General features: G+C 47.8%; 9 protein-coding genes across 9 annotated transcripts; 5 read left to right on the forward strand and 4 right to left on the reverse strand.

Annotated features, from left to right (window-relative positions):
* Positions 1-55: 55 nt before the first annotated feature.
* POJ06DRAFT_237899 (kinase-like domain-containing protein) lies at positions 56-2,001 on the forward strand (the record flags this gene model as incomplete). The annotated part of the gene is made up of 2 exons (XM_056185974.1): positions 56-102; positions 159-2,001. 2 exons carry the CDS (start codon positions 56-58, stop codon positions 1,999-2,001), a joined length of 1,890 nt encoding a protein of 629 aa, XP_056043821.1.
* Positions 2,002-2,526: 525 nt separating this feature from the next.
* POJ06DRAFT_252493 (ras family-domain-containing protein) lies at positions 2,527-4,172 on the reverse strand. The gene is made up of 7 exons (XM_056187535.1): positions 3,964-4,172; positions 3,803-3,822; positions 3,702-3,728; positions 3,532-3,629; positions 3,358-3,451; positions 3,179-3,301; positions 2,527-3,127 (listed from the first exon to the last, which is right to left on the reverse strand). The coding sequence occupies exons 1-7, from the start codon at positions 4,025-4,027 to the stop codon at positions 2,915-2,917; spliced, it is 639 nt and encodes a 212-aa protein (XP_056043822.1). The 5' UTR covers positions 4,028-4,172; the 3' UTR covers positions 2,527-2,914.
* An 843-nt stretch (positions 4,173-5,015) lies between these two features.
* On the forward strand, positions 5,016-8,190 carry POJ06DRAFT_196651 (Rap1-interacting factor 1 N terminal-domain-containing protein; the record flags this gene model as incomplete). Its single annotated transcript, XM_056185039.1, has 5 exons — positions 5,016-5,693; positions 5,745-7,011; positions 7,065-7,605; positions 7,658-7,882; positions 7,935-8,190. The coding sequence occupies 5 exons, from the start codon at positions 5,016-5,018 to the stop codon at positions 8,188-8,190; spliced, it is 2,967 nt and encodes a 988-aa protein (XP_056043823.1).
* A 2,356-nt stretch (positions 8,191-10,546) lies between these two features.
* Positions 10,547-11,342, forward strand: POJ06DRAFT_252501 (uncharacterized protein). Its single transcript, XM_056187536.1, has one exon. It carries the CDS (start codon positions 10,654-10,656, stop codon positions 11,119-11,121), a length of 468 nt encoding a protein of 155 aa, XP_056043824.1. The 5' UTR covers positions 10,547-10,653; the 3' UTR covers positions 11,122-11,342.
* A 401-nt stretch (positions 11,343-11,743) lies between these two features.
* On the forward strand, positions 11,744-13,726 carry POJ06DRAFT_222475 (Mur ligase). Its single transcript, XM_056185653.1, has 5 exons — positions 11,744-12,059; positions 12,125-12,256; positions 12,305-12,889; positions 12,943-13,411; positions 13,471-13,726. Exons 1-5 carry the CDS (start codon positions 12,000-12,002, stop codon positions 13,698-13,700), a joined length of 1,476 nt encoding a protein of 491 aa, XP_056043825.1. The 5' UTR covers positions 11,744-11,999; the 3' UTR covers positions 13,701-13,726.
* Positions 13,727-14,717, reverse strand: POJ06DRAFT_252504 (alpha-N-methyltransferase NTM1). Its single transcript, XM_056187537.1, has 3 exons — positions 14,332-14,717; positions 13,980-14,271; positions 13,727-13,933 (listed from the first exon to the last, which is right to left on the reverse strand). Exons 1-3 carry the CDS (start codon positions 14,568-14,570, stop codon positions 13,742-13,744), a joined length of 723 nt encoding a protein of 240 aa, XP_056043826.1. The 5' UTR covers positions 14,571-14,717; the 3' UTR covers positions 13,727-13,741.
* Position 14,718: 1 nt separating this feature from the next.
* POJ06DRAFT_102956 (nucleophile aminohydrolase) lies at positions 14,719-15,985 on the forward strand. Its single transcript, XM_056183938.1, has 5 exons — positions 14,719-14,872; positions 14,950-15,012; positions 15,079-15,173; positions 15,230-15,311; positions 15,364-15,985. The coding sequence occupies exons 1-5, from the start codon at positions 14,866-14,868 to the stop codon at positions 15,858-15,860; spliced, it is 744 nt and encodes a 247-aa protein (XP_056043827.1). The 5' UTR covers positions 14,719-14,865; the 3' UTR covers positions 15,861-15,985.
* Positions 15,986-16,779: 794 nt separating this feature from the next.
* Positions 16,780-17,902, reverse strand: POJ06DRAFT_267974 (uncharacterized protein; the record flags this gene model as incomplete). Its single annotated transcript, XM_056189279.1, has 2 exons — positions 16,780-17,464; positions 17,523-17,902. The coding sequence occupies 2 exons, from the start codon at positions 17,900-17,902 to the stop codon at positions 16,780-16,782; spliced, it is 1,065 nt and encodes a 354-aa protein (XP_056043828.1).
* A 1,384-nt stretch (positions 17,903-19,286) lies between these two features.
* Positions 19,287-19,954, reverse strand: POJ06DRAFT_252510 (uncharacterized protein). Its single transcript, XM_056187538.1, has one exon. It carries the CDS (start codon positions 19,741-19,743, stop codon positions 19,450-19,452), a length of 294 nt encoding a protein of 97 aa, XP_056043829.1. The 5' UTR covers positions 19,744-19,954; the 3' UTR covers positions 19,287-19,449.
* Positions 19,955-22,534: the final 2,580 nt, after the last annotated feature.

Genomic DNA, 22,534 nt, shown 5'->3' on the forward strand with positions numbered 1-22,534 from the left:
CGTGGAATAGGCTGAACTTTCCAAATGTTTTCGGAGCCACGGCAAACACTTTAATATGTCTATCATACCATACAGTGGAGACCAGAACCAAAGCATAGTCCTGTGAGCCGCCAGTGTTGCATCCCAAGTCCCTGTTTCACTTCTAACTTACTATTCAGACATGATCCCATCCGAGGCGCTGTTGTTTTGTTCGACCGAAGTTCTCGCCAGCTCTCCCTCCATCGTGATCTCAGCTTAGCACAGCCCGCCGCTTACAGCAATGACGTCTCGATAGTCAGTCGCGCTTCAAACCCAAGAGCTACTTCTCCGCGTCATTGGTTTCAGCAGGCGGCCACGTCTATAAGGTCGCCTCAGAAGGCGGATACTGGACATCCACCTCGATTTACTGATGCATGTCCGTATTGCGGTCGGGGTGCGTCTCCGATTCCTGACCATAATGGAGCACGTGAGCGACATAGTCCTCTCGTTGAGTCGGATGACCTAGATGGCCGAGTCAGAAGTGATAGAACGTTCGTCGACAGACTTTATTTCAAGCTGTTGCAGGATGCAAGCGTCACGTCATCCCCTTCACAATCGCGGTCTGGTACGCCAATATTTGGCACGTCTTCATCGAGTGCGTTACCAGAAGTGCACTCCGCTAAATCAGGAATCTCGTCAGCTGCCTATAGTCAAGGTTACTTCGAGCGCTTTTTTGTTACTGAGCGGGAACTCGGTCGTGGAGGTCGTGGAGCCGTTTACCTTGTGGAACACGTTCTGGACGGCGTTTCTTTGGGCCAATTTGCATGCAAAAAGATCCCAGTCGGAGATGATCATAAATGGCTGGAGCGAGTTTTGCACGAAGTTAGTCTCCTTCGACTGTCACATACCAATCTTGTGAATTACAATCACGTATGGCTTGAGAATTCGCAACTCACAAATTTCGGACCAAGCGTGCCATGTGTCTTTATTTTGCAGGAATACTGCAACTTTGGGACCCTTGAGGAATATGTTGACAAAAGATCGGGTCTTCTCCATAGGGATCTAACAATTGCAGATCTCAAGATGCGAGCAAGGCGGCTATCTCGACAGTCAGTAAACTGCGCAGCACAAGAGCAGCGGAAATTTCTGACCTTGGAGGAAATTGGATCGTTTTTTATTGATATAACTTCGGGCCTGAACCACCTTCACCAAAATGGATTCGTACACCGGGACCTGAAACCGTCGAACTGTTTGTTAAACGAGAGCGCCGGTATTCCGGGAGCTTTGCCAAGGGTTCTTGTGAGCGACTTTGGCGAAGGTCAGCGGGAAGGTACTAAGCGTGATGCTACTGGAGCGACTGGCACTGTCGGCTATTCTGCCCCGGAGACATTATTGCCAGACATAGTTACAGGGGAATTAGCGGAGTTTTCGTTCAAGACAGATATGTTCTCTATGGGCATGATCCTTCATTTTCTGTGTTTCTCTAGACTGCCTTACGAGCACGATTTCGATAACTCATTCGACGAACTACGTGAGGAAGTGATGCGATGGAAAGGATTTGATAAATCTAAAGTGGCCGGTGTTCGTAGCGATTTACCGTCAGAGCTCTATGGTCTCCTGAGCAGCCTCCTCTCTTCGATTCCTAAAGATAGACCTTCTGCTGAAGAGCTTTTGGATTTGATCGGTGTCACTACCGAATCGCGTCGAAGGAAGCCTTCAGGTACGGCAAGTAAGGCCCCCTCGCCATGGGCACCTCCAGAATCATCGCCATCATCTACTGGCCCATCTCCTAGCATTTTTTCGCTTTGTCGTTCGCGTATGTCTCCGCAGCCTTCAGCATCAAATGATACTGCTATTTCAACTGATCCTGCCCCACCGGGTCCCAGCAGAGCAGTCCCTCTACTTACCGGTACATCGACGAGTTCGGAATCCTGTTACCATTTTGATGTGTTGTTTTTGGTTACACATCTATTTACGTTTTTCGCAGGTGTTGTTTTGTTTTGGGTTTTGTATCGACCAGCCGGGGGCTCAAATAGAAGTTAATCCTTGACATTTGGAAGGTTTTGTCAATGTCGATTAAAAATTGCTTGTTCCTGAAACTTGTGCCATTCGGTGCCCCAAGTCACCAAAAGCTTAGCGGTCTGTCTTGCACTCAACAATTAAGCAAAATATAGGAACGCCTGGGATGGTAGTTGAGGTAGCGGTGTAAATTGTTCTCCCTCGTTCGATCGATTGCGGCCAAAATTCTGTCCAGATATACAAAAAGCAAACTTACTCCGCATCATAACACTTGCGACTGATTGAATGGCACCGAAGACATTCAACTGCTGCAGGTGTAGACATCGGAGACAGGCAGTAATTGAGGCAAGCCGCTACATTTGGCTCGCATAAGTTGCCTTGCGCACAAGGCTGGAGATATAGCCCATATCTTACCAAGTTATCGCATGCGTTCTCGAGGCGGAACCCTGAGATTGCACGGAGCAGAGTGCGTCTCTTGCCGTAAGTCGCTAAGTATCAATCCGGATGTCAATCCAAGAGAAGTAATTCACTATGGACTGAAAATAAATTACTCAATAAGATGTATTATTAAACATTGCTGACACAGGATTCTATCATTGGCTATATGAACAACTAAACCAGAACAAATGGAGAAACCTCGAAGACAAAAATAGGCAATAGAAACAGAAACAAATCAACGAAACACCACTACCATGTTAAGAATATTATCAGACAACATAGCAAATATCCATCTTCTCAGCCTTCGTGACAAATCGCTTTGGTAATACACAGTTCTAACAATATTTATCACGTACATACTATTACTGTTCAACTATCCGTCCCCGTTCAACGATAGTGACATAAGGTTCTACCCACATAAGCACGCCTATTGCGCTGCACTATATCGTTGTAAAATTCAGTTTTTGCGATTTTTTGAATGCTCCAGAAAAGGCGTCATCTAGCATGTGCAACCATTGTTACTCTGCGCAGGCGCCCGTCGACTCGGCCGAGAAAGATCTACGCCCTTTGGAGTAGCTCTCGTTCGTGTAGACGCCGTCTCGAGAGGCAGACGCTTCGCAATAGCAGTGAATAACTCCGTCACATTCTCTCCAGTCTTGGCAGAAGTTTCGAAGAAGAGTAATCCAGATTCCCGAGCGTAAGCTTCAGCTACCTGCGGTGTGATTAGCGTTCAGCGCTCATATTGCTAATCATGTGCACATACACTGGTCTCAACCTGTCTCTTGGCATTAAGATCGAGCTTGTTTCCAGCAAGAGCAATAATGATGTTCTCATTAGCTTGTCGCTGAAGTTCCTTAACCCACGACTTCGCCTTATCTAGAGAGGACTTCAGAGTCAAATTAGTTCATATTCATCTCATGCTTCATGCGTCACAACACATACCGCCTGAGTGATATCATACACAACAACGGCGCAGTTTGCGTTTCTGTAATACATTGGCGCTAGTGACTTGTAACGCTCTTGTCCCGCCGTATCCCTATGTCAAGACACTTGTCAGTTACTGTTTGGCAGTAGTTATGCACATATACATTAGTATGCCAATCCGAAAGTATGTACCAGATTTCAAACTTGATAGTTGTTGATTCGTCAAGCGCAATTGTTTGGGTTAAGAAAGCGGCGCCAATAGTCGATTCCCGATAGTCATCGAATTGATCCTAGAAATACTGGATTAGCACAAATACAACAAAGTCCAACTAGCATTACTCCACTCATTTGCTGCAGCATACCTTAACAAACCGTAACACAAGTGAACTCTAATACAGTGGCAAGTTAGCGTCGAGACGTATATGACTGCAGTCAGGCAAGCTCAACAAACCGACTCACGCACCTTTCCAACTGCGGACTCGCCTGTAAAACATTGGTGTTAGTAATCTATTACAGGTCCAGAAAGTACGGGAATCTCGATTCAAAGACTGCATGAGGCCAAGATGCCCAAGACACAGATATCGGCCACAGAATCTTATTCGAAGACAAATGGAATAGACGTACCAAGAAGCACTAGCTTGAACTGGGCAAATCGAGTGCCCGAAGAGGAATCACGAGCGCCTGCCATTATCACTAGTTAACAGTAGGAAATATAACCAGGAAAGGGGGGTGGCGAAGGAAGGAGGACAGTAGGCCTGGATGAGGTGAACGACCTGGAGTACCAATGAACGACGAAGTGAGCCAAATTGGGCGGTCAGGAAGATCGCTAGCTGTTCTCGAGTGAGGCGAAGAGGCGCTCGGCCTGCGGGTGGCTGACGGTCCAGTTGTGGACTGCGCGTGCGATTGCCAAAGCGTTGAGGAGCTGTATCTAGTTATATTGGATACTTTAGTACCTGCTGAGTACTAATTCTAGTGGAGGGAGAAGCTAAAGAATAAGCTCCAGAATAATAATCAACTGCTATTTAGCAACGTGATTATGGCACATATGCATCTCCATTGAACAATTACACGCGAGAGTTTTTACTACAATCGGTGTGTGACGTGAATATATGTGTCTTTCAACTGCAAACTCTTTTCATTTCATTCTGCTGTAGCATCAGTCAAACATTTTTATTGATGTGACCAGTAATATGTGGTACAGCGGCTAATACTATTATAATTAGATTAGAATAAGACTAGAGCGTGATATAAATCTAGACTAAAAGGACTGTCATACTCCGAGCGAAAGAACGAGGTGTAAACTATCTACTATTTAGAATAATTTAATTACTTAGTTAGTTCATATTTCTTAATGTAAATTTGACTGTTGTTCCTCTTAAGACTTTGGGTGGGATGAGTGGGCTCGTTGAACGCGTCCGACACACGTCCCAAAGTGCAAACGCGTCGAATCTAAATTATCATTTGCCGCTCTGCGTGCGCCTCAGATCGCGTCAAAGCTACCAGATTGTCGAACGCCTTCAAGTCGCGTTAGGTGTCATTTGCTTTCCTTCACCGCACCTTGTCCACTCTCTCTATTATTTCTCCGCAGCATTTTGACATTTTCAGGATCTTCCGCGATTGAATCGTCGTTCTGTCACCTCGCTCGGTCGAGTCGTTAGCCTTCACCGTGAGCTAGCATGGCGCACTTGGCTACTGCCCTCCCGGCACTCTACACCTTCACCCATACACCTACTCATTCTCCGCATTCATCATCTTCTCCATCGGTCGATACTTCATCCCCTGTGCCTAACCAAGAAAATGAAGTGCCATCTTCGACTATTAAGCCAAAAAAGCGCGTCAACTTTTCGCTCTCCCCAGTCACTGTGGATGTATCATCACCCAAGACACCAACAAGCACTAAGCCTATTCACCGCAAATCGATTCTTAAGTCCCGACCGTCTCTGACAAACTCATCGCCTGTTACGTCGTCGCCTGCTGTCTCTTTTGGTCTAGAGAGTTATCCATCCTTCACAGCCATGCTGGAGATGATGTGCGATGCGCTAGAAGCCAATGATAATCACACGAAGTTGGACGTCTATCTTAACTTAAACAACGCCCTTCGCGGTCTCAAGGCATATCCGGACTCAGAGTTTTTGCTTAACAAGATTGCCGCGCTGGTCACATACATTAGGCGCGATATCGAGTTTCCGTCAGACTGCTTAGACGGGTGCGAATCAAGGGTCATGATCCAGGCATTGAAGTTTTTTAGCTTTTTGGCTTCTGTAGACCAGTTAGTTCATCTGATTGACACTCAGACTGCGTCCTGGATTTTGAATCTTAGCTTGTCGGCCATTGAGAATCGAGATCTTAGGAAGGTATGTCGCTGTGGACTTTGCGACAGTGTCTGTGGTCTCTAATGGTTTCAGAATATGCTTCTTTGCCACCTCTCATTCCTGGCGTCACAGAGACTGACCAGACTTTTTAATAATGAGTTATCTAATCGAATTTTTGAAGTTCTCATTCGTGTCCACAATCGCTCTAGAAGTATTGAAGGACAATGTTATCAGAATCTCAGCACGCTCATTACGATGACGCCATCTGTCATGCTTCAACGTGCATCTGAATGGGTTCCTCTAGCCCTTCGAGCCAGTTTTAGTGAATCTAGCGCTATGCAGGGCAAAGCTATCCTGCCTCTGCGCATCGCCTCTCGAATATTTCTGGGTGTGAAGGAGTTCAGTAGGGTCGTAGTTGATGCTTTCAATCAGCCGTCACCTGCGGTTAAGTCTCCTGACGCTCGTGTAGATATTACGAGTACTTTGTTTGACGAATGCTACGATAAGATTGACGCTCTTCTCAAGAACAAACACGAAGATCACGTTCTCTCGATTTGGGAGACCATCGTCGTTGTGCTAATCGCCTGGGGAAAGCGCCGCGATGAACGGTTGGATAAGTGGACATATCTCAATAAGTGGCTGGACATTTTTCGAAAATGCATTAATTCAACGGACGTCGACGTGCGGTCGAGGGCAATATGTGCATGGCAAAAACTTGCTTACGCTTGGTTAACAATACCTATTATCAGCAGCGATTCAGATACATCTAAACGACGAGCGGGGATTCTCATGACCGTCTTTAAGTTTCTTCAGGACAACAGATCGGCGACTATCCATGCTCTTACGGTCACATTCTCTAAGATGACGTGTCTAATTATGCGGCCAGGTGTCTCTACTTCGCAAATATCCGCAGCGGAATTCATATTGCGGCAATGTGAATTCACGTGGAATCAACTCGTCATACCGGTGATTCGCGACAGCTGTCTTCATAACCCTTCAACATTTGCGTTTGGGGCTACGTTATTACATGCGTTGCTAGCTGCTTCCAACAAGACAACTTCAAATAGGACTGAGTCCGAGTTGTGTTTTGGAACTGTATCTCTGAGCGACATTCCTAAGCTTAACGCTAAATGGACTAGAGCGAATACGGAGCTGGTATTGGAGACAATTGCCAAGGTATTTGACAAAGCGTCGACGGAGCAAGATAGAGAGTTGGCCATGCAGGTGTGGTCCGCTTTTCTTAAGAACATTCAATCGATCACGCAGAGGGAAGTTCGACAATCTCCTGAATCAATGGACTCTATTGCGAGCATATGCAACTATTTGCAGGCGTATGTCAAGAAGTCAGATGCGCACCCAGGTTTGTTGTTGTTTCCTGCAGTTATTGTGAGCAGTCCTAACAGTACACCGTAGCAATATTTAAGCTTCTCATAACGTCGACAATGGAGACATTTGGCATGATGGCTCTATCTGAGCAGTCAGTGGCTTCCGACGATTATGGCAATTTCATTTCTACGGGATCTCCTTCTTCGCGAGCAACATTCGACGGTAGTGGCACCGGTTCGTCGTTGAACGTCCACTCTCCTCTAGTGCGATTATGGCGCTTTTACATCACCTCAGTTCAGGTGAGGGAGTCAAATATGTCAGATTATTTCAGTTCCATGTCTGCAATTTTGGAGTCAGTCCTCACGGCTTTGTCTTCACGGCGAAAAAGTATTAGTTTCCTTGCTCTATCTTTGCAGGCTAATGCATTGGCGAGAGATTCGCCCATAATATCAAGTGCCAGCACAGACTTCATTTCAGGGTCAGATAAGAAAGCACAGTGTTGGGCTGTACTTTCTAAATATATTATGGACATATTCGCTGATGGAGATGACTCCTCTCAGTCTCTATTGGTCGATGACCGGGATCTTGAGACGGAGCTGAAAAATGATCTTCTGTTATCTGCTCATCGGTAAGTATCTGGTACGAAAATATCCGTCTCCGTATCTTTGCTAATGCCATAGATATGCGAATGACAGCGATATCGCCAACCTGGCTGCCTCAATGTTCAACAAGGCAGATGATGGATTAGATTTTATTGAGAGTTTCATGCGATACCTTAATGAGGAGATGATGGCCCGCGGCACTACGGATCGGTATGCTACTCTGACGGCTATTATTAAGCAGTTGCAGAGTCTCGCCATTAAATACGATCGAAATGACTCTGTTGGAAGAGATCTTCTGGGACAGTAAGGCAACTAACTTGCTTGTGTATGTTGGAACGCTACCTGACTTGCACAGGACCACTAGGTTGATGGGAGACGTGATGCGAATTGTTTTCAAAGAAATACGGGGGCTCACTTGGGGCAAAAAAGTTGCAATCGATGACAGTTTCTATAGTTCGATTGTTTCGACTTTGAGATCTGTTAATGATCCAGTTTTCATGTCTATGGCCGAGTCTTATTATAACCATGTGTGTTGTGGGATAGAGGGCCACGATCTAACGGAGAGGATTACAGCATCCAAAAAACCTGTAAGTTCAGCTGTTCGTCTTTAAATAGCTTCTCGTGCTAACCTTAACCTGTAGATGTTCGATTTTCATATGTCTGTTTGCAAAGTGATTACAAGTCGAGCTCAATCGTCGATGGCGTTGCTTCTTGCTCATGAGATCAAACCGATTATCACTTTCTATTTAAGATCAACCATGCCTGATTTCGCAGAAGTGGCTCTGACAGCATGTGCGAATGTGTTACAATCCGATCACGTGGGGCCCCTGCAACTTCGCCTTGCGATAAGGGCAGCTAAAGTTACATTGACAGACGCAAGGAGGAAGCAAATCGTCGACGAAAGTATTGCGAACATCAACGAGAAAGCACACCAAGAGATGCAAAGTATTGCAGAACGGAGATCACAATCTGTCAGCCCTATTAAAGAGGTACCAGCTACATCCAGCAGCTGGCTGGAGGCAACACATGAGGCTAAATGCAGACGTGCATCGCTCGAGCTAGCTGATTCGCAATCGCCTGCTACTACAGCTGAGCCTGAGCCACATTCTATGCCGGCCCATAACTTGCGTGACATTACCAATTCTAACGGTGACATCCATCCCAAGGAGATCGAGACTCGACTAATCACAGAAGAAGCCCAATCGTCCGCTGTCAGGTTGATCGAGCAAACTACGGAGGTATCTGTTGCTGCCGTTGCAGTGGAGCCTGATGTATTTTCTCAGGATGGCGTTCCTGATTCCCAACCCTCTATACCCTCTATTCCCTACCCCTCTTTGATCGAGCCGATACCTGCAAACAAGGGTCGCTCTATAGCTCCTCTGGAGCTTAGCAATGAACCTGCTTGGTTAAGCTCAATGCTTTTACCGAATACCGGTGATTCTGTGAATGAGCAAACGGCTGATGAGCCAGTCAGAAGAGATAATTGCGCACAACTGCCTGTCATTCCTCAACTTGGCTCCCAGGAATCGCCTATCGATATTGATCAACTCGATGAAAGTGGAATTGTTGAGATGGAAGGGGATACGACGCTCAAAAGCATGAGCAATGACGTGTCCGTCAGTGACATACAACATGCTGGGGCCAAAGTTGCTCCGGAAGCTGAACATGACGCTATCGATGTTGAGACACAGGACGCCAGTGGCATGCCAGCCATTGAGGTCGCGAAAGCTAACGGAGGTGAGCCAGATAAACCACCCAACACGCGTAGTCAGAATACTGGAGATGAAGAATCAAGGACTTCTGCGCATTCTGAGAATATTTGTGTATCCCGTGAGTCAATGCTCGCCGATTCTATGGCGGATACACAACCTATTTCTGAGTCGCAGTCGTCATATCACTTGAATGATCCAACATCAGATGCCAGACATACAGACAAGCCGGAAGACGACATGGTAGCAGATTCACAGATGGCACCTGGGGACAACTGGAAGATCGCGCAGGACCACTCCAAGGAGCGTGATCCTAATCGTCTCGCCAATCCTGTACCATCTGAGGAGCCTAGGCTTACTGGCGAGAGTTGCTGCGAAGTTCCGTCCTCATCAGATACAGCCATAACAGCCGCCGACTCTAAGCACGCCATTGTATTGCAATCCTCTTCGCAGTCTGCACAATCTGAAGGCAAAGTCGCTCGTCGTCGGGTCCGTAGACTATCGAATGCACGATTCGACAATGACTCCTCCGCTGTTTTGGATCTACCCGCAGCTGCCTGCTCTGTTCGTTCATCCATATTCGCAATTATCCCGCCGGTGTCGGAACCGGCTCCAGTATTGGCGGATATAACCGCTGACAAATCTGACCATACCTTAACAACGGGTGAGAAGAAGCACAGAAAGAGAGTTCGAAAATCTAAACAACAAAAGTCATTGAGTGGATTTGAGCCGAACAGTAGAAATGCACATGTTCGACAAGATTCTATGAATGACTGTATCGTTGTGAGTAGCGATCCTATAGCGAGTGATACTCCTTCACCGGACATCGTTATCAAGCGTGAAGGGCCTACGATGGAGGATGATGAGATGGCGAACATGACATTGGGTGTGTTTGCCGCTTCTTGGTCCATGCTCTGTGCATTAGTTAACTGTTACTTTATAGCCCGTCGCAAGCGTGGCCGATGTCGACTTGAATCCGAGTCTTTCGAATCGGGTGGTTCGTTTCAGCTGACGTTCATTTCAAAATTTGGACTAACACCGCTACAGACTCGTCTCCTGTCGAACCAAACGAGACACCATCGAAGAAGGCTCGCGTCACCAAGTCATCATCTGTCTCACATCGCATCCCGCCTTCGTCTTCAAGACATGCTGGCACTCGCAAGAAGCCCATTACGTCCCCGCCTTTCACCGGAACTGATGACGATGAGGAAGACGAAATCCAGTCGTCGCCAGTTGGAGGTTCACTTCAGAGGTATTCCGATACTTTGCACAATTCTAATGGTATTACACTGTCACTACAATATCAGAGAAGAATCACATCTGTGATCTTCACCGTGACATGAATTATGCGTAGTATGTGCAGTCATGCTAACCAGTTTCATAGCTTCCCGTTTAAGTTCGTCAGGCTCTCAAAGCAGAAGCTCTCGAGTTGCGTTGCCCAAGCGTTCGGATGGTCACGAAATGATGCTGCCGCTGCAGCAGTCCCAGAATCAGACTTCGAATTTGCCTGCTCAGAAAGTGAATTCGAATCGACCACGAGAACAAGAGTCTATCAGACCTCAGGTCGGACTTATTTCAACGCGGTCTCGCGCACTGTTGTCGACGACGGTGGAGCAACAATCGGCGGTGATAGAAAATTCGGTACATACTTCCATACATTCGGCTTCAGATTTCCTTGGTCACATGCGCGTTCTTGAAGCCCGTGGCTCAGATTGGCTTGGTCAGCTGTCGGGAGAGCAGAAGCGCGAGTTGGACACCATTCTACTGAGGATGTTGTGGAAAACGCGCATGGCTACCGAACCACCTACTCCAATCTCGGCAGGCAAGAATTAGGCTTTATATCTGGCTATATATTAAAATTTATAGAAGACTTGGTCTACATATAGACGAGGGAACACCAGGTTAGGCTCTGGAGTTGATGAATGGTTATGGAGTATTCTTCTCAGCATTTGAAGATTGTACATATTAACATGTTATAATTCATTATATGTAGTGGACAATTGAATGGTCCCATGTTAAATAGATACTCGGGGATAGAATGGAAAGATGATCAGTCAACTATACTAGATAGTGGCAATCCTGCAATATTATCAATATCTGTAGTTCATGTTGCGCGGTCGACCGATTTGCACGAAGCAATATGCGCTATATCATAGTACGCTTGGCCTGTGCATGTAGTCCGGTGCGCAAGTGTCGTCTGATTCGAGAGATATAGCTGCAGCATTCTTCGCCGCAGCAAGTGGTTCCTACGTTGCACTATCTAATTTGTAATAACTTTTTATCTGACGTGAGACATATTACATTGAACGTGAATTGTTAAAGAGTTTAGGTACCAACCTGTTTGAATCTCTACCCTTCGATAGAAGATGTTGCTACGGCTCCCATATCTTTCCGCAGTTGCTAATGAGCTTAACGCACTTCCGCTGTTGGCCCCTGCCTGCAAACCCTGCACGGGCCCTGCACGGGCCCTGAAAACTTGCAAGCCTTCCATCGCGAGTTGTTCGCAGCAATTGCATTCGCCCACGTTTACGGGAGTTAATTATAAACAATCTGGTTGATATATATTATGTCGCGGTAGCGAATAACGTCCTGTGGTCGTTTGACGCTATATTCTTAGAAGTCCTGCCAGCGGCTCCATATAACCAGACGTTCAGATAGAGCACGCAATAGGGCACTATCAGAAACGGTGCCTCCCGGCCAGAAGTGGGAAAATGAGGCAGATCGGTATTCTGCACATCCGTCGATTTTCGACCAAGACGCGGTCATACAGCGTATGTTCCTTCCTTGATCTGGTTGCAGTTTTTTTGTCAATGCCGATATTGACCGCGATGTACAGGATGCCATCGATGCTTTGAACTCGCTGCAAACCAATTTTGCGACTTTAGAAGCAATTCGAAAGTCCGAGCGGAAAGGCAACTTTATGGCAATCCCGGAGATGATAGAGTGGACCAGGCGTGTTGGATATAAGGTAACATATCTGTGCGGAGTGGTTGAACGCAGCTAATGAGTCAATTAGCCGTCAGACCTGGACAGACTCAACGTAATACATATCACTGGTACAAAAGGCAAAGGCTCAACTTGCGCCTTCACGTATTCGATTTTGTCCCAATACCAGACTTCATTGTCAACAATTGGCATGTACACGTCTCCGCACTTGAAATCAGTTCGCGAGAGGATATCGATCAACGGTGAACCAATATCGGAGGACAAATTTACGCGCTATTTCTTTGAAGTATGGGACAGGTTGTCAGAGACAGTGTCTGAGGAGACAACGTTTCCGAACATGGGACAGGGTGTGAGACCAGTGTATTTCAGATTTCTTACGCTGTTGTCGTTTCATGTGTTCTTATCGGAGAACGTGGATACTGCGATATATGAAGTTGGCGTCGGCGGAGAGTACGACTCTACGAACATAGTCAGAACTCCGACTGCAGTAGGTATTTCAAGTATAGGAATTGATCATACGAGAGTACTCGGCTCGACTTTAAGGGAGATTGCGTGGAATAAAAGTGGCATTATGAAGACTGGAACAAAGGCGTTTAGTGTCGAGCAGAAGGCTGAGGCTTGGGATGAATTGCAAAGAAGAGCCGATGAGAAGAACGTAGGTATTTTACGAACTTTTATCACAAATATTGGGGTTGACATTTGGTACAGGTCGAACTGATCAAGGTTCCAATTCATCCGGTCGTGGCGAAGAGCCGACTTGGCATAGAAGCCGAGTTCCAGAAAGTCAACGCTTCGTTGGCAGTGTCCTTGGCTCGCGAACATCTACTTGTATTAGGCCACTATCCTCAAGAATACAGTGGTGACTACGTTCTTCCGCCTGAATTTACTCAAGGACTGGAAAGAGCGTCGTGGGCTGGCCGATGTCAGACTATCAGAGACGGCAACACTGAATGGCTCTTGGACGGCGCGCACACGGACGAGAGTATAACGGTTGCAACGCAGTGGTTCAGCACGAAATCGCGAAACACAGCCAAAAAGGTTTTGATTTTCAACCAGCAAACGCGGGATGCCAAGTCATTGGTCGAGCGCCTTCACTCTATTCTCGGCGGGGATGTACATTTCGATGAAGTTATCTTCTGCACAAACCTTACTTGGTCAGCAGGTGGATATCAAGCAGGTGAGTGTTGCTGACTGGTCGTAACATTTTGACTGAACTAACATTGTGTATCGTGCCAGCAGAACTTACGTCGATGAATACCTCAAAGCAAGCAGTCCACGACCTAGTTGTGCAGAAAGAATTGGCGGAGCAGTGGGAAAAGATGGATCCTGCAAGCAGGAGATTTGTTTTGCCTACGATAGAAGATGCGGTCAAGTACGTGCGCGACCTTAAGGATGACGATGTTCAAGTGTTCGTTACGGGAAGTTTGCATTTAGTTGGAGGACTGCTTGTTGTTCTTGATAAATAGACATGCATTGTGACTAGCGTACAACACATTATGGACTTTGATCAACTGTCTTTCTTGGGCCGCAATGCGTATGACCGTACTGGATATAGTCCATGAGGTAGCCCTTGCTGGATCTCGGCTTGTAGAAGCTCGAGCCCTGCTTCATCAAATATTCTTCTAAACGACAGATCTGCTCGCGTGACAGAGCTATCGGTGCTGTCAAACTCGTCCATGAGCGTAGAAGTATTATTTTCCTGCTGCGAATCAGCCTAGTATCGATAACGCGATCAAATTATTCACCTTCACGAAAATCAAACCGTCCTTTTGCAGGCCGGTCTTACACCGCTCGAGGAAGTCAACTAAATGCGTGTCCTTGAGCTGGCCCAAGCACCATTGACACCAGATAAACCAGTATTTGCCTGGCTCCGGAGAGAAATCTTGCATTCCGATCTGAAGCACGTTGCCGAGTCGGTCGAGCAGATTTTTGCGCTCCAGCTCGGTGCTGATTTGATTCGCGAATGGCACCACGGGTTCGACCAGGTCAACTTTACTGCAGAACTTTGAGAGTACGTCCCGAGTTACTCGTCCGATTCTGGCGGGATCATTCTATTAGATTATTGAGAATGACGCGAACGAATTAAAAACGGCATACCCGGCACCAACGTCGCACCCTCTAGCCCCCAGTTTCTTGCCCGATTCTTCAAATTCAGGATATAGCCTCGAAATGCGCTTGATGAACGTAATTGAGCCCTTGACGTCTGTTTTAGGGAGCGTTGTGTGTCCGAATCCGCCCAGAACGCCATCGACAGTTGCCGGTACGCCAGTCCAGTACTCGATTGCGTCTGTATAGGAGATATTCGTGTCTGGAGCTTCGATTTCATTTGCACCCATTGTAAAAGTTGCAAGTAACTATATAAACTTTTTTTTTACTGCCGAATTGCAGAATGCCAGAGACGGAGAAAGTTGGTACAATAAACTGCGCCGCAGTCCTGCGCCACACCACCGTGGCTTGACGTTGTGGATTGTTCTGTCGCCTGCTCGCCATGCAGGTGCCTTTCAACGTCAGCAGGTGCCATTAAACGTCAGCAATCACCATCGTCAAAGGCATTCGTTTATTCTTTATCGCTCAGTCGGGTCTGCGATTACTAGATTTCCAAGAACTACAAAGGTCTACTGATAGATTGCGATGTCAAGTACGTCATTTTTGCGATCAATGACAATGATGACCGATTGGATCTTGTTGCTAATATGGCATTTTGATTCAATCTAGACAGCGCCGGATTTGATAGACACATCACCATTTTCTCGCCTGAGGGCCGGTTATATCAAGTCGGTATGGCATAGATGGTTTTCGTCGAGAAGTTGGATAAATCAGTATATGCTTATATGAATATCATAGAATATGCTTTCAAAGCCGTGACGGCCGCCAACATCACGTCCATCGGATTACGAGGCAAAGACTGTGCAGTTGTTATCTCGCAAAAGAAAGTTCCTGTATGTCGAGCGTGGCGATTAATTGTGGAAGCGATGAAGCTGACGGGGCCGGATAGGATAAACTGCTCGATCCCGAATCTGTTAGCTACATATTTCAGATTTCACCTGGCATAGGTGCCGTCTTGACCGGCCAAATTGGTATGCTTTGCGTAGTGTACAGAGTTCGGATCAGTATTGACAATCAGAACAGCCGACGCACGCGCGGCCGTGACGCGCGCTCAGTCAGAAGCCGCCGAGTTCAGGTACAAGTATGGATACGAGATGCCATGCGATGCTCTCGCAAAGCGGGTGGCGAACATCAGTCAGGTGTACACGCAGCGTGCGTATATGCGCCCTCTGGGTGTCGCGACCACGCTGGTATCCGTTGACGACGAATTTGGTCCGCAATTGTACAAGTGCGATCCGGCAGGCTACTACGTGAGCTACAAAGCGACGGCGACAGGTCCGAAGCAACAGGAGGCGATGAATTATCTCGAGAAGAAGTTGAAGAAGAAGGAGTGCGCCGAGGGAAACTGGGAGGCAGTTGTGGAGTTGGCGATTACAGCGCTTTCTAGTGTTTTGAGCGTTGACTTCCGGAAGAACGACATCGAGATCGGCGTCGTGGGCATTGACGGCGACAACCGGTTCCGAAAGCTGACAGTAGACGAGATTGACGCCCGACTTGTTGCGATTGCTGAGAAGGATTAGAAGAGTGTATGTTTGTAAATATCGCATGTGTTTTAACTTATGTCGGGTCGAATGGTTACAGACCTCCATTGTCTTGATCCAACTGCCGAAAAAGTCTCGGCGGATGAGTTGGATATGTACATGATAATTGCTGGCAGCATAGACCGACCAAGAAACAATGGCGGGTGCGACCGTGTCGGAACGTTCCGCGGTTATGTCGCCCGAGCAATCGACCGGGGGAATCCTTTTATCGCGTCGTGCGATCCACCATTCAAGATACGGAACTTGATGTGTCTCGTCCGCATTGCGTCAACCCTAAAATACTGACTCTGGCTATGACGAAGAGTCTGAGGCGCTGCTCAAATGAACTCGATGAAACCTCTCTGATCCATTCAAAATCTTCTGGGCGGAAAACCCTGACCGCTCCCTGCCCCCCTTTTTTGTGCTGCCGTACGCGGGCCACAACTCGTCGCGTACCTTTTTTTGGGGACGGGTTTCCGATCCAGACGAAGAAAATAAGACATTCACGCGATTTGCTGAAACAAAGTCTTAGAATGCATTTTATCGAACCACCAGCGAAATGCTGTTCCCCCACTCTTGGACTATAGCACGTGGACAAACACGTGGAGACACGCGAAGTCGAAGATGGCATCACTTTAAAACGTCATAAAAAAATGCCTCAGCATTAAGTACATCCAGTCATTGACATCATGTCGCTATTATCAACATAAACAAATTCCCTTCATTGCATGCTGATCCATCCCAAATAACAGCGTTGCCAACCAAACGAGGGTTACTATTCTATGCTTTAATTACAACCACACTTTACTCCCAACACAATACCAAAGAGCGCTGCCAATTGCCGATCCATAAACCCGCCCGCAGGTCTGTAGATTTATATCTTACAAGTTGTTCCATTCAAACCATCCTTATCTATGTTTTAGCTATGCACATAGATCTGCCGATATTGCAGGAAGCCGAGCCGCGGCGACGGGAACAGCCTGGGATCGCTTTCGTTTGACAGCCGTCGCAAGTCAGGTTCTGGATACGAGTGGTACGAATATCCTGAGGCAATCGATCTCGCGGGCGGCAGCGACGCCGTGGTGGACGTAGGTTTTGGCGCAAGCATTAGCGGTTGGCGGTCAATCATTGCGACCGATGACCGCCTCCGTTTTGGGGTCGCCGATATGTCTTCAGACAAGCAAGTTGACTCCGAGCTGGAGGATGACCCGCGTTTCCTACCCCGCCGGACATAGGCTAGTGGGCCTTCGATATTCGGTAGAATCTCAATATTCGGGAACACTCTCAGCGAGGGATCGGTCTCCCGCTCGAGGTACTCCTGGATGGTGACAAGCAGACCCCTTATCGCGGCGAACGAATGGGGCGAATGGTCATCCACGGTTCCATCAATGACGGTCTGAATGTCTATGTCGTTGGCGGGAGGAGGGTATGACTGAGACCGAGGCGAGAGCGGGGTTGCATACGAATTTCGAGGCGCGTAACGCTTGGGTTTGCTTCTGATGACACTGAAACTGCTGACCTTGCCCCACCGCTCTAGCTTGTCGAGCTGCATGAGCACGAGCTTGGTCTGCAGGATCGGGAAGGTTTCCTTTCGATAGCTTTCCCTGCGAGAATTAATAGCTGTCCAACCAAAACAGATAATGTTGCAGTCATTGTCCGAACCTTTGATAGTGCCGCCGACAGATAGACACCCACATGTGCTCAGGTATGGCCAGCGTCTGGCGTTTGTTCCGGCCAAAGATATGGGAGACGACTTTGCGGGCAGGAACGTCGACATGGCATTCGCTGTCGGCACCAGCACAAACGCATTCGTAGTGGACGAAGCCGTCGGACCTTGACGTAGTCGACCCGTTGTCGTCCGCGTCTGCCTCGGCGTCTGCCTCGGCGTCGTCGCCGTCAGAGTGGAGCGACATGGCAGGCGACAGCATATTGGCTGTCGTCGTCGACAGGGGTATAGTGGACCGTGGGACTGACACAGAGCGCTGGGGCGGCTGCTGTCGCTCATCATCGCACGGGTTCAGTATATCCTGGATTGAGATCATGCTGATAAAGGCGATATTTGACGGACGAACCGCGAGACAGGGGACAGCTACACAGAAACACAGACGCCGGAGAAAGACAGGCCGCGGGGTGGTGAGCAGAGGCAGGTTGGCAGTATTTATACAGTAAGGGCAGGCAAACACTCACCCACACCCACACACCTCCAGAGTTAGCGCGATGGAGCCATACGACTCGTGGTGCGGAGTAGTGGGCAGCATCGCGGCCAGTCAGGCACGATGCGACGACGCGCGGTACAACAGCCGTTGTTGGTGTACGAAACGAAAAAAAAAAAAGCAAGCATAGTTACACGTACCGGGCTGGCCCCTGCCCAAATTCTGGCTGGCACCCAGTCGAGAGTTTTGGCGTCGGACTTTAATAGCGGTGCCTAACCCCGGCGGGTGATGCCATTACCCGCAAAGATGAAACCCATGCGTCATCATCGATCGTCCCGCTTCAATGTTCGGTTAGCCGCCAAAGACAATTGCGGTTCGCGGATCCGCCAGCGAGGGCGAGGGCTGCAACGGCTCTGGTCATTGGCCTCGACCTCCTATAAAAAGTCTATTGATCGTGATCCGGAAAGTTATTCGATGTAAACGGCATCGGCATTCAGCGCTACTGCTGCTGCGTCAGTATGCCCCATCGGATGGTGATCGTCACTACCAACCACGACCGGACAAACCCACTAAAAATTGCCCATTCGTTGCAAAACAAGCAGTGATCCTGCTCACAATTAAGTTGAACCGCATCCGGATGCGCTGCCAATAGGCCAATGATTTACCTGCAGCATCATCGACTCATCGGCCTTGGCAAAAAATTCGCGCGGCGGTCGCGTCCTAACTGTCTGATATTCGCTTCAAAAAGTTTAATTCCGTTGATCGGCATAGTGGATGCATATCTATACTCACTGAACTCTTGAATTATTGTTGTAGTGCTCTATGTACGATTTACTGAATCTGAATAATGTCGTAGTCTGTGTTGAGGCGGGCGCAGCGCTCGGAGCGAAAGTGACATTTCGATAATAAGCTCAAGCGAGATCCTAAATTAGGTGGGCGGAGCATGGCTAATCGGTCAATCCGAACAAATGGGTGCACCGCACAACTAGCTGTCGCGCGACATGCCGACGCCACGACCCCGGCCACCAGGCAGCAGCCGCATCGCTTATGACTTGCATCACGCTATTACGTTGTCACTCGCCCCTAGCTGTGTCCCATCCGGGTACGGCAGATAACTTTCAATGTATACTATCCTATGTCGTCGTATGTACCAACTGACAAGCATACCCCGGATCGCCGGTCTCCCAACCCCATCGCCAGTGCCCATCGTCTCTACGATTCAGCTTTCTTTTCAGCCAAATGTGGCCTCGCTGTACAAGCAGAATTTACTCTATTTCTTCGGTATATAGACCTTTTACGTATTAGACGTACTTCCTTTTAAATATAAACCTCCCGACCGATTGAAGCGAGCTTAATGTTATTGTCGTTGGCTCAGAAAGTACGGCAAAAAAATGGTGGGCGTCGAGTAGACAGCAAAAGATCAGACCAGACGTATCTCAGACTTCTCCGCACATAATGCACATCTCGTGATCACTCGAAAATTGGAGCGAAACATGACAAGCAAAAAGAAATGCACTCCAAGGTTCCGGATGGGCAGGCCTGCCCACAGTCAGTCGCCATCTTGTCAAACACATCTTCGTCAGCCTCTTCCAACTTCTTGTCTCATGGCAGCTCAAATGAATACCGCGTGGCTCCACTGAAAGCAATAGTCCAGATAACAACTCCCCAACTTGGACACACCCCGCGGCCCCAGACAAGCAGAGGACGTGATATCTAGCGCGTAGTTTCATACTGAAACGATAAGATACCACTAATCGGTCATGGTACTTCCGACTGGACTATCGGAAAGAGTGTCTGTGGCGTTGCTGCAGTACCCATGGCCGGGTACCGCCAACCATGTGCGTCCCACGTGTTTGGAACAGCACCGGAACAAAATCGAGACTCCGAGCGCGCCGCTCCGCGCAGCTACCGACAAACTGCCGCCGGCTCATTATTTTGCGTTTGCCATCATACAATATATGATCTCGATCTGTAGTCATTATTAATTCGCTCTGAAGACTCGCTGTCCAAGAGCGCGGATATTTAGACGGCAAGTCTTGAGCGGCCTTGCACAAGTGACTCGCCGTCCAAGACATTGACCTGCCACTCCAAGTTTAATGTTTCCGAATGCCATACCCCGCTGATCCATAACCAGCTGCAAAATTCTCTCGCTTTACGTTTTCTATACATCCGGGCGATCAATGGCATTATAGGCTGGGGTCAACTGCCCGCCTCACTCGGTTGCCAATGTTAGATCAATCTTTCTTCCAATCGTGGGAATCTAGCAAATCATAATGCTCGCGCAGTGTATACCCCTTTGGCAAATAATCATCGTACTTACCACACTGTATGTCCCTCAAGAGCAACTGTCCTGCTGCTTTGGATCTCGACACCGCATTTCTTCCATAATTCTCGCCTTGGCGGCGCGGGACAAAATAATCGATCTACAATTCAATACTACTAATCCCATCGATCCCTACCTTGCTCATGCCGTCACGCAACAGTGACAATACTCGAGAATGAGTTCTGAGCCACGAGAATACTGGAAGTACTGGAAATACTGGAGAAATACTGCAAAACTTTGCTTGGTAGTGACGGCTCGTTCGGGCCAATTGGATCACGAACATGTAGGGTTTCCAAGAGCATAACTCCTTTCATGCCGGTTATATCGGTTGAATTGTTCAAACTAACCGTTAGGCTGTTTCACAAAATCCTGGATGCTTCGACAGGCTTTCTAGTTAAAAATCGACCCATCCAATCTGTATTGCCGTACGGGTCTTGTCTATCGTCGGGAATGATACTGCTGGACCATGGTCGCTTCTTCGGTGCGCGACATATGACGTCAGGAGCTTCGCCGGAAAAACCCCGAGTTTGCGTTCTTCCGACGACAGACCCTTTTATTCCGACGTCCGTCCTACTCAATCAGCGCGCTCTATTTCTGAGAAAAACATTTATCTCGGATACTTATGTCGCGATCTCTGAACATCAGTTGATGAGTAGCGGCTGCGATTTAACAATCTAGATTTGCGTGATTTCAGTACCAAGGGCCGCACGTGCTTTCGCGAAATTTGTCTCGTTTCTCGCTTCGACCAGGGATGCTACTGTTCTGAATTGAATAGAACGATGGATGCCAGTGGGCGCTATTCTGAGACCAATTGCGACTCAACGAATGGGCCACACGCGAACGTCGTCGAAATAGAATTGGTTTTGGCTTTTAACTAGCTAGTCAACTCCGGATCCGATTATTGACTGCTTCGCGGTTGACAACCATGCTTGACTATACGCTTAATTCCTGAAGTATGTGATGGGTGGTCTTCTTGGACGAAAAGATGCAATCTTGTGGAACCTTTTACGATGATCATGCGGATTATGGCTTGACATACAATTTTTCGAACGTTGAATTCCCAGCAGGTGGCGCCAGTGCTTCACTATGATGAGTTATGGCTACCGGTTCCAATTATTGCCTACTAGCAAAATTGACGTGCGCTGAAAAATAGAATGTCTTTCGAGCGTGTGTTGGGCTTGAGAATACTACATGCTGGTATCAAATTCACAGCCGCATTGGTGCTCAGAATTTTCAAATTACTGGAGACTCTCGGTTGTCCGAAGAATTGCATTGCAGCTATTCCATTGTCTGATTTTGGAAAGCTGTGGCGATTCCTTCCATAGGCACCGATAAATCTATGTACTGAGATCGGGACGTACGAGAGCACCACGCGACATCTCTGCCATGCCAATGTTCCCCTCTTCGCGATTTATTACTGTTATTTTGTCGGACTTCCATTTGACGGTGCTGAATACAGGAAGCGTGCAGCGACTCAAAATTCGCGTCTGCCTGTGGCAGCAGGCACTGGCAATCTTGTTGCTGCGTCACCGACAGCCACGGACGCAACAACTGTTTGTATTCTTCCAGACGAGGGATGAAATTATTTTCTGATTATTGTTGACATGCATGACATTGAACTTGTAACTGTGGCATTCTGTGACGACATTGTTTCGCGCGAAACACCATGCCATATGTCAGGAGTAAGCTCCTGAGGGTCTCGTGTGCCTCGACCCGAACGCTGGAGCCCAAGGGTTTATCGGCGCTCGCCCCGAGCTCTACCCGGAGTCGAAGGAAATACGTTGTCCAATGAAAAGTTTTGCTAATTGTTTAGGCGCGGACGGGCCGAGGGAAGGAGTATTAAGAGCAATTACGAGATGCTTGTTCCCCGTCCCGGACCTCATAGTTAATTATCTAAAATATATATTTACCAAGCTATCCCGCCAGTTACCCGTAACATATAGTACACCGCCAAACCTCACCACACGTCCCATTCCGCACCATAGCAAGCGGCCGACACATCAGATCACGTGATAGGCAAAATCTGCAAAATTCCGATTACTTGGCTGGATTTTTGTCGGGTGCATGAACAGGAGCTCGTCTGCTCCAAGTGGGACTAGTCATTGGTCCTTCCTGTATTACAGGCACTGGATGGGCGGACATTTAATTGTCACAGCGCATGACTGAATTTTGATCATAATGGAAATTCTGATTTTTAA

This window comes from Lipomyces tetrasporus (assembly GCF_029532465.1).
Source record: "Lipomyces tetrasporus strain NRRL Y-64009 chromosome Unknown POJ06scaffold_5, whole genome shotgun sequence".
Lineage (NCBI taxonomy): Eukaryota > Fungi > Ascomycota > Lipomycetes > Lipomycetales > Lipomycetaceae > Lipomyces > Lipomyces tetrasporus.

What these genes read in the sequence shown, in the direction of transcription:
- POJ06DRAFT_252510 (XM_056187538.1), bottom strand. Translation starts at nt 19,743, where the DNA reads ATGAAACTACGCGCTAGATATCACGTCCTCTGCTTGTCTGGGGCCGCG.
- POJ06DRAFT_222475 (XM_056185653.1), top strand. Translation starts at nt 12,000, where the DNA reads ATGAGGCAGATCGGTATTCTGCACATCCGTCGATTTTCGACCAAGACG. An exon ending in CCAGGCGTGTTGGATATAAG is followed by an intron (nt 12,257 to 12,304) that starts GTAACATATCTG and finishes TGAGTCAATTAG; the next exon opens with CCGTCAGACCTGGACAGACT. An exon ending in AGCAGGTGGATATCAAGCAG is followed by an intron (nt 13,412 to 13,470) that starts GTGAGTGTTGCT and finishes GTATCGTGCCAG; the next exon opens with CAGAACTTACGTCGATGAAT.
- POJ06DRAFT_252504 (XM_056187537.1), bottom strand. Translation starts at nt 14,570, where the DNA reads ATGGGTGCAAATGAAATCGAAGCTCCAGACACGAATATCTCCTATACA. An exon ending in GGGTGCGACGTTGGTGCCGG is followed by an intron (nt 14,272 to 14,331) that starts GTATGCCGTTTT and finishes TGATCCCGCCAG; the next exon opens with AATCGGACGAGTAACTCGGG. An exon ending in ACGGTTTGATTTTCGTGAAG is followed by an intron (nt 13,934 to 13,979) that starts GTGAATAATTTG and finishes GATTCGCAGCAG; the next exon opens with GAAAATAATACTTCTACGCT.
- POJ06DRAFT_252501 (XM_056187536.1), top strand. Translation starts at nt 10,654, where the DNA reads ATGCTAACCAGTTTCATAGCTTCCCGTTTAAGTTCGTCAGGCTCTCAA.
- POJ06DRAFT_252493 (XM_056187535.1), bottom strand. Translation starts at nt 4,027, where the DNA reads ATGGCAGGCGCTCGTGATTCCTCTTCGGGCACTCGATTTGCCCAGTTC. An exon ending in TTGTGTTACGGTTTGTTAAG is followed by an intron (nt 3,630 to 3,701) that starts GTATGCTGCAGC and finishes CAGTATTTCTAG; the next exon opens with GATCAATTCGATGACTATCG. An exon ending in AGAGACAGGTTGAGACCAGT is followed by an intron (nt 3,128 to 3,178) that starts GTATGTGCACAT and finishes ATCACACCGCAG; the next exon opens with GTAGCTGAAGCTTACGCTCG.
- POJ06DRAFT_102956 (XM_056183938.1), top strand. An exon ending in GGGCCGGTTATATCAAGTCG is followed by an intron (nt 15,013 to 15,078) that starts GTATGGCATAGA and finishes TGAATATCATAG; the next exon opens with AATATGCTTTCAAAGCCGTG. An exon ending in CGTCTTGACCGGCCAAATTG is followed by an intron (nt 15,312 to 15,363) that starts GTATGCTTTGCG and finishes CAATCAGAACAG; the next exon opens with CCGACGCACGCGCGGCCGTG.